The sequence below is a fragment of the Rhopalosiphum maidis genome, chromosome 1, assembly GCF_003676215.2.
Source record: "Rhopalosiphum maidis isolate BTI-1 chromosome 1, ASM367621v3, whole genome shotgun sequence".
NCBI classification, from domain to species: Eukaryota; Metazoa; Arthropoda; class Insecta; order Hemiptera; family Aphididae; genus Rhopalosiphum; species Rhopalosiphum maidis.
The window spans coordinates 39,679,366-39,689,349 of record NC_040877.1 but is presented as its reverse complement, the minus strand read 5'-3'; the positions used below and the strand labels follow the sequence as shown (position 1 = coordinate 39,689,349).

The window sequence follows — 9,984 nt, the reverse complement described above, 5'->3', positions numbered from 1 at the left end:
TGTGTAAATATATGTGTTATGGTACGCATTTCAAAGCTCCCGGAAAATCGTCAAAATATATTGTACGATCTGGTCACCCAATGATTGCAGCGGAAAACCTCCAAAAAAAAACTATAATACGAATATGTGATCAAAACCAATGATTTTTATCTCAGTTTCGATTTGCGCGGTAATACAAAAAAGATAATTTGGTGAACATATTATTGTATAACTATATTCGTAACCGGAAAAGATTTATCGGGGACCAACGTAGCACAAACGAAAAAAAATAAATTATTGGATGGATAATTTTAAAACTAATCCAATGAAGAATTTCAAAATAAATTTGTTTTCCACTGTTCAGTTTTCACCATAGGATATAGCCTTGAAAGGCGTTCGCGATTCTAATGTTGGCAATGCGTCAAAATTAACTGAAAAAATGATAACATGGTATCGACCAATGGGACGTTGCATTATGGCGTTTGATTTGTATTAGATAATTTGTATACTACTTTACTACTTACTGCCATTTCTCCCTAGTCTGGATCATTTTTTAAATAAAAATAAAATAATGTTCGAAAAAGTTTCTAAAGACAATTTTTTCCCTTCAAAATGTAAATGAGTTAATCAGATTGTTGATAGTTATAAGATTGTTTAAAAAAATTAAATACTTGTGTTAAATGCTAAACACCCTCAAAATGGTTAAAAGTAAGTAATTACCGCGTATTAATTGTATTAATTTGCACCAAATATATTCTGATGTAAATTTTTTTATGGTTCAATTGAAAATTGTATCATTTCAGAAAAAACTAATAAATTGGCCTCTCAAAATAGCAATGCAACAAATAAACGCGCTCAAGGATCAATTAAAAAATATTGTACCAAAAAAGTTAGTATCACTTTTTTCTGCCTTGCTGTTTCAAAATTTATTTAATACTTTAGACGTGTGGTACTGTGAATCTTGTTACAAAATATATTTTAATTAGATATTTTTTAGATTTTTAATTTATTTTGTACTTATATTTTGCTATTTTGATTCTTATGAATTAAATAGCTTTATCATCTTAGCTTCTTATGGCTATTTAGTATATGTAAACTGGCATATTAAATTAATACTATAACTATTATTCAATCCCATATTAGATAATAATATACAATATTAGTGTTAGTATACATTTTACATGAATCATTATGATACTTTAATGCTTTTGTGAGATGTTTTATTATTAAAGGTATTTAATTTATTAAAACATAACTACTAAATATCCTAAATATCAACCTGTATAAGTATTAATTTCATCTGATATCAATTACCCCATACAAAATGAATGACAGAAGTTTGTCACATATTAGTTATAAAATAAATATTTTATAATGCATTTCACCATTTTATATATTTATAGGAAATATCATTTAGATAGTATTTCTTTATAAATACTTATTTATGCACCGATAATAACAATTATTTGTTCTTATATTTTAATAGTCTAATAAAGGGGTCGTTCAATTATATTTCAAGGGCTTTTGATTGAACCCACAAATAAATATATTCTAATAATTAAAAGTTATTTATATAGATGAATTTTTTTTTAAATATAATATTTAATCTTATTTATTTTATTAAATTGATTAATTATAGAATTAATTAATTAATATTTTATATCCTATACCGTATTTATACTTAAAACATATGTAAATGTTTACTAAATGTTGATGATACTAATCAACATCCAAAAATATTAATATAGGCACTATTTGATAATATTTTATTATGATATAATTTATTTATTTGTCTGAGTTTCAAATCCTATAAAATATTATTTATATGCAAATGATTTATACATAATTTAATAATTGACAGAAAAAATCATGATATGTAAATCATTTATATAAAAGTTTATTTTTTATGTATTACAAAATTATAAAATCAAAATTGTTTAATTTTAGATTATCAATATTTATACTTGATACTTCTATGTAAATGCTTCTGAAACCTGAGAACTTGTGTGTGATTTTCTAGTATTTGATAAAAATTATATTTAACCAATACAATCTATTTTTATAATCTTTGTAAATTTTATCAACATTTTACCAAAATCTTCCACTTAAATATACCTTTTAATTACAATAATATTAATAGTAACTAAATCAATATATATATATATGAACATCTATTTTATACTTTTTTGTATAAAAAGTTACAACCATTTGTTAAGATTATCATCCTTAATATAGCCATTTTAATAACTGAACATCTAATCTTTCAAGTTTTGAGTTAGGTATATCAACATTTAACCAAAAAATGAACTGTATAAAAGGGGTTCTCATTAAAAAAAAAAAAAGTTTTTATTATCAAAAGATATTCTTTAAACAATATAAAAATTTTAAGAATGTTACATTAAAATTTTATGATTAAGTATGTCAGAAATGTTAAAAATAAGAATATTTTGAATAAATTCCTCATTTAATAAAACAACAGAGATGAGCATACTAGACGAATCTCCTTGTATATAAATTCTAATATTTATAATCGATGATATTTAGTATTTGATTTAATTATATGTAAATAAATAATAAATATATAATATTATATTTTATTAAAAGCTTATAAGTTTAAATATTAGTTAATGTAGCTTAGATTGCATGAGCTTGAATAAATATTCTCTAATTATTATTTTTTGACATAAATAAATAATAACCAATTTAAAATGAAATATTATTAATAATGATATTGCATAAATATTTTTAATTCTTTTAGAGAGTCAACAAGAAAAAAAACATTTGCGTTAAACTTAGGGAAAATATAAATGGCAATGATAATCAAAATGCAATTAATTCTACTCCAATTATTTTGAATAGAAAAAGTATGCGTTACATTATTTTAAAATTTATACATGTAAATATCAATATTAAGGCTATTGGATTTAAGCTTATAACACAATGTGTCTAAAATTATATAATTCTAAATATTTTTGTAGTTTAATCTTTAATTTGAATTTAAATCTTTTAATAAGACCAGAGAACATTATCGAATACATTTTTAAATAAATTCAAATTTGTATTTCCTTTATTGGTATGCATATGCACAATTACAGATCCTTGGAGGCTAGCCTCTATACCATTCCAATACATACACACACTAATATTTTTGTATATAAACAGAAACATTTCTACTTTTTTCATTAAATTATAATATCATGAATGGCCATTAAGGTCATACAGTACTAAGTAGTCAACAGATTAAAAAAAATATATTTTATTTGTTAACTTCTGCTAAAATAAGTATACAATTTATGTGTAATAAATAAATTATACAGGTTATTTCGAATTTTCAGCTATTACATATAATCAAATCTATCTGATTCAACATACATATTTGCATTAACTATATCTATTATTTATATTTATAAATTATTTAATAATATTTTAGTATTTCATAGTATTATTTTAAGATTACTAGTTGAGTTGGAATACTTTCCCAGTATTTCTGCAGAAGTAATTTTATTGCAAACATCTCTTTCATTATTTAGTATCGATTTAAAAAAAATTTTATTATAACAATTTACCAAATAGCAAAAAATTTTAGTAATAAACCTAGAAATCCTGCTGTAATATTTCTATTAGTTCTCAAGATGAACTTTGGTAAGGGGCTCCAAGTTCATCAATATTTTTATTTTCATAAGACAGATTATTAATTCTGCTTTTTTTTTTTTATTGTTCAAATTAAAAATAATGAACATTTGTTAAAATAAAAGACTTCACTTGAGTATAAGAGATAATATTATTATAAAACATTATTCAAAAAAATTTACTTATGTTAGATAATTATAACGAGTAAAAACTAATAGAAGATAATTTTTCAATGTTTCTTAAAAAGATAGTTATTATCATTATTTATAAAAAAAAAAAGATCAATGTTTTTGACATAGAATAGCGATACTACAAACATTAACAAATTAATTTATTACACTATCCCCGTCTTATTAAAATTAAAATAATTCAATTTTAAGATTATTTTATAAAAATATTTGTTTTCTCTTACATTATCTAGCTATTTTTAATATAGTAAAAAGTATTATTTTACTTATATTGTATTCTAATAGTTTTTGATAAATATTTTCAATTAAATAACATTAATCAGAAATATCAGACTTTCCAATAGCCATAATAGGATGTAGTATTTTGTCTTTGTCTATTGTACAACACTACAAATTAGTCAAATATAATTGAAACATTATTAATTTTTAATATTTCTAATCCATTAATCTAAAAACAAATATCTTTATTTGTCAATATCATACTATGTTTTACTTCTTTATATTTCATTCAAGTTTATTTTTAGTAGTACTAATTAGCCCGTTTTTTATTATTTGAAATGTGAATTTGTTGTGTATGATAAACAAAAACAACTAGATGTACCCATAACAATAAAGATACGTTGAATAATTTTCAAGTGCGATTTTTTATTTTTTAAGATAATAAAAGAAAAAAATCTTTGGCAAATGTTGAAAATAACCTAATGTTATATGAAATCAAACCATTAAGTCCTACAAAACTCTCGATAAGTGTTAAAAAGTTCTACAATAATGTAAGTACATACACATATAATAAATATTGTGCATGCTACTTCTTAACTTATAATATCATAATAATATTAATAACTTTCTTGTTGTCCTTATCCAGAATAAATTCAAACAATATGAAGAAAATTTACATTTATACAACAAAAATGATACAGAGCATTTTAAGGACATAATACCAACTAATACAAATAAAAATAAAGGTTTTGATACAATTATTTTATATTAATATTAATAATTTTTTAATTAATTTTTTTTTAACATTAATATAATAGATAATAAAGATGTCAAACATAAAAGTATTTTAAATTGTCAAAAAAATTACAGCAGACCTAAAAAGAAGTTTAAAAATGTTAACTATCATAAACCATATGATTTGAACCCTCAACTAAATAAAGGTAAAATTATGATATTAAATTTTAAATGTGCGAATAAAATTATATGTATTTAAACATTATTCTAACACATAATATTGAAACATCTATATATCTACTGGCTATTCTTTTTATCGAAGTACATTCATTTTTCAAAAAATTTTATGCAATGGCAGAAATACCTTGCAAAATGTTATTTCAATAGAGCATGGTGCTTATCTAAACTTAATTCTTGTAAATTATAATTAATTACCTATTCGTCTGAAATTTGAAAAAATAAATTTTCATTCAAAACATTAAAAGTAAAAAATTATTAAAGTTATGTTTTTTGTAACAACTTAACATTGTGTAAATTGTTAATATTATTTGAAACAATGAGTAATAACAATTGAATGTTCCTCTATAAAATAATTGCCGCCTATATATATATATAATTAACCTAATATATATTTCATTTATAATGTAAAACAAAATATCTGAAGTTCAACATTTTTCCAATTATTCTATATTATAAACAATTGAAAAAATATTCTAAAATCCACAGATCTTATAACAAAATGCATATAATTTAAAGTTAGTATAAAGTTTTTACACTACACCACTATTAGCTCTGAATACTAATTGATACATATATTATCTTAATATGTATAATATATAAATATTTATTTTAACAGAATCGTATAAAAAGAAACAGAAATCTAATAAAATTGAGTCCACAAAAGTTTTTAATAAGGAGAGTGACTTAGAGAATGATCAAATGCATTTGAATTCTTTACAATCACAAAGTAGGTTTTCTATGTTAAATATTTGAAATTAAGTTTTTAAATACATTTATTTGTTTTTATGGGATTGAAATAGTAAAGAATGAAACTCAGACAAATGAATATCTTGTTGAAGAATATCAAGTAACAAAATCTACAATTAATGCTCTCTCTATATCTGTTAAGCGTTTTTACAAAAATGTAAGTTAATTTTTTGATAGGATTAACTTATTGCTTATCACATTATCTTTAGTTCAAATTAAACTTGTGTATTACTTTTATAGTTTTGTATTAATTGCATTTTTCTTTTTGTATAACAATACTTGGATTAACTAACTCATATTTGTAAGGTGACTTAATTAATCAAAAATTATTGTTTTAATTACTTTTAAAGATGTCAATAATTATAAGTAAGGCCTGGATTTAAATGCCTTTATAGGTACAAAAATATCACTTAAATAATTACTAAAAGTGCCTTTTTAACACTAAAGCCCTTAAAAACAACCTTTCCTTCTTTTCATAGATATGCGACTGAACGAGCGATAAATAATAACAATTTAACTTCAATAGCATCTTTATTTCAATCAAATAAAATATCAAACTACACATGCACAATAATAAATCTTGTAAGACCACTTATTATCATGATTGGTAGATGAAAAATACTTAAAAATTATCTTTGAAAATATTTTTGTATATAATATTTTGTATTTTCTTATATACTGAAACTTGTAATATGTTTTAAACTAATATCATCACTAAAAGTTAATAATATTACCTAAATATGGAATATTCTAAATAAAATTGTTTAATTAAATTTCACCTTTGAAGTATCTGTTTTATAAAATAAATTAAGTACATTCTCTAAGAACGCCAAAAATAATGTAGTTAATTTTGAATCCAGGCCCTAATCATAAGTGACCAAAAAATGATATACTGCAACTTATTAAATACTCGCAGTTAGTAATAATTCTTCTTTTGTGTAATAATCTTTATTAAATTTGCTTCTCTATCTATTATTGCATTAAATGTAGGATATCAAATTATATATTTTTTTTTCCAATTCGTATTTAACTGTATTACTACTAAATTATTGTATAAATAACTATATAGATATTATGGCGTCAGTTAATATTACATATATTTTATTAATATTTTTTTTTTTTACGTATAAATATTAATTTCTTAAATTATAAGTTAACATTGTTATTTTATTTTTATTAGAAGACCTCATCTAATGATAATGAAAAAGTCATCAAGGATATGCCACTTGTTTCTGATACTACATTTAATTCAAGTAAAAACTTAATGTCTCATTGTATTATATATTTTTATTATTTTTTTATAAATTTTATTTTAGAAGCAGATTTTAATCAGTCACCACTATCATCAAAATTAAACAGTAGTCATAAAATAAGGTATTTTAATAATTCAATATTAATTTTAATTATGTTTATACAAACTGCCCTCTTATTAAAGTGTATTGCAGTATTTTTAAATTTTTTATGCTTTTTATTTTCCTTATTTTAATTCTTTTTCATATTTTTTAATATATATCAAATAAACAACAAACTTTTAAAATTAATTTATTGTTTTATCAATTATATTTTTTCATTTAGGAAATTAGAACTTATATAATTAACTTTATATGTTATCATTTTTTATTATTCCAGATTTTTTTTTCAGTTATTAATATAAGGACTATGTTTCATAAAATGTTGTCATTTAATACAAGATGTTAAAATTTTTTTTTATTTTTAATATGTTAACTGTTATAAGTTTATTTAGGAGGGCAGTGCTCATAAAAAAATAGACTAAAGTAAAAAAAAAATGATATTTGTATTTTTATAGTTTAAATGTAAAACATATAAATGATACGTCTAATAATAAGCAACAAAAAGTCACCGCATTTTTTCCTATCCGAAGAAGTGCTCGTAAAACAAAAAATATAGTCAATGAAGAAAAACAAATAGCCTTAGAAGAAGCGATTGCTTCACAAAACGAAGATGGATTAAAAGTAAAAATAAAATATACATAACAATGTACTTATGAGTTAATATTTTGTGTTTTTTCAACAGATAACTGTATTTCCTAATAAAGGTCGTGGTATAATTGCTGGTAAAGATTTCGCTCGTGGTGAGTATGTTGTTGAATATTCTGGAGAATTAATTTATGTACAAGAAGCACGTAAAAGAGAAGCCATTTATTCACAAGATACCTCAACTGGCTGTTACATGTATTATTTCAAATATGGTTCAACACATTATTGGTAAGATATAAAATGTTATATTTTTTTTATATTCTATTACATAATATTATACTATAATCTATTGAATGTTACAGTATTGATGCAACCCCTGAAAGTTCAAGACTTGGTAGACTTGTAAATCATTCAAGATTTGGTAATCTTGTACCTAAGGTTGTTGAAGTAGGTGGGTTACCCAGGATTGTTTTAATCGCGAAATCTGATATTAAACGAGATGAAGAATTAACCTATGATTATGGTGATCGTAGCAAAGAATCTCTCATCAATCATCCGTGGCTTGCATATTGAGCTGTACATGTTTATATAGTGAAATTTACCTTAACATTTTTTAATTACTAATAAATTAATCTTTAACAATACATTTTAAAATTTGCACTGCCAATAATTATATTAACATTTATTAGCTTTAAAGAATAAAATTATTTTAAATTATTTATCAAATGAAAATGTTATTTAAATTGTCTTTTATAATGTGAAATGTGTGATATATTTTTTTTAAATTTCATTTTTATCATATTAATCTTTTAGACCAATTATTTTTATTATTCATGATTGTTAAAAAAGAAATAATAACTTTTATACTTAAGAATAAGTGAAAGGTCAACATTCACGTGTTTGTCTGTTTGGAGGGCAGATTATTTCTGATACGATTTTGACTTTTGACAGGTAACAGAGTAATTCTGTCCTTCTCACCGGCAATCTTACCCCAACATTTGACCCTCACTTTGCTTTAAAAAAAGTTAAAAGATTATAACACAAATGGGTCTAGTTCTCGTTAGTTTCTGTTACTCCACGCATATATAATATTATGTTCTATTTTCTTATTTTAATAATACATATTAATATTAATTTACCAAATTGCTCAGTTTAATGATTTCAAATGTATTTATAAAGCTTTACATATTAATTTGTATTTTTTTTCAATAATAATGGTCATAATTGAATATAATTTATAATTTATTGGCCTTATTACTTGGAATCTTTTAAGTATATGAAATAGCAATATTTTTTTACTTTATTAAATTTCATATTGTGTATAATCATCGAATATTTGAATAATGACAACTTATTTTCAGAACTTCAGTTTTACTAATAAAAAAAATAATTTAGTTCTGTTTAAAATTTTGAATTATAAATCTGATTTTTTTAGAAACTAAATAGGTATTTTCTAATATATAAAATTTGTTAAAAGTGAATTATTTGGTGGGCTATAAACCAAATAACCTTACAATTCATTGTTAAGTGATTTTATCAAGACTGTTCTGATTCATTAATTTATAATTATTATTATTTATTATTTATTTATTCATTTTTGAGACTGAAAGGTTCATTATAAATGTGTAATAGTATTTATCTACCAATGTATTTTGTTTTGGTGTTATTGGTATATTAATTTACATGTAAGCTTCCAAACTATGACAACAAGTCAATTTTTAAAAAATGTATTAAAGTATTTTTTCAAAAACTTAATTTATCTCATTGATATTATTGTACAAAGCAATAATTTGTGTTCTATATTCATATTATGTTTAAAATATAAATTATTTAATTTATGTAGCTTAAGAAACTTATATTGTTATTGATACTTATCATTATGTTCTATTTTGGACTGTACAAAATGTCGTAAGCATCATTAATCAAGACTTATAAATGTTCAAAAAAAAAAAACAATTATATTTCACACAATGAAATAATATTCATATTGTTATTTGTTATAAAAATGTTTGACTAATTCCAGTTAAAAATGTAATAATTGTTCTTGATTAATAATTTTATAAACTTACATTGACATTTCAAAATAAATTTGTTGTTGTATTTATTATATACTTATTTATTTCTAAATCTTTCTGTTTTATGGAATGGTTTAACTTAATGAATCTGGTTACTAAATACTGTTAAGCCATAATTCATAATAAATATAATTAAATTTATCTATGACAAAAAATTGAATGACACAATGATCACTACACTTATTACCAGATATTACTTAACTTACTTGTAATAACTAAATTAATCAATTTAAA

The 9,984-nt window shown here is 21.7% G+C and overlaps 1 protein-coding gene across 2 annotated transcripts; it reads left to right on the top strand.

The window, feature by feature from the left end:
* Positions 1–491: 491 nt before the first annotated feature.
* Positions 492–8,384, top strand: LOC113548056 (N-lysine methyltransferase KMT5A-A). 2 transcript variants are annotated; one of them, XM_026948713.1, is made up of 13 exons: positions 492–687; positions 783–868; positions 2,738–2,843; positions 4,455–4,567; positions 4,663–4,762; positions 4,835–4,957; positions 5,608–5,718; positions 5,792–5,895; positions 6,919–6,991; positions 7,055–7,112; positions 7,546–7,711; positions 7,773–7,963; positions 8,038–8,384. In XM_026948713.1, exons 1-13 carry the CDS (start codon positions 660–662, stop codon positions 8,246–8,248), a joined length of 1,470 nt encoding a protein of 489 aa, XP_026804514.1. In that variant the 5' UTR covers positions 492–659; the 3' UTR covers positions 8,249–8,384. The 2 variants fall into 2 exon arrangements, with proteins under 2 accessions (XP_026804514.1, XP_026804515.1); XM_026948714.1 differs by lacking the exon at positions 2,738–2,843.
* Positions 8,385–9,984: the final 1,600 nt, after the last annotated feature.

Coding starts and splice junctions, on each gene's coding strand:
- LOC113548056 (XM_026948713.1), top strand. CDS start 660: ATGCTAAACACCCTCAAAATGGTTAAAA. Junction 4,958..5,607: donor GAACCCTCAACTAAATAAAG/GTAAAATTATGA, acceptor TTATTTTAACAG/AATCGTATAAAAAGAAACAG. Junction 6,992..7,054: donor TGATACTACATTTAATTCAA/GTAAAAACTTAA, acceptor ATTTTATTTTAG/AAGCAGATTTTAATCAGTCA.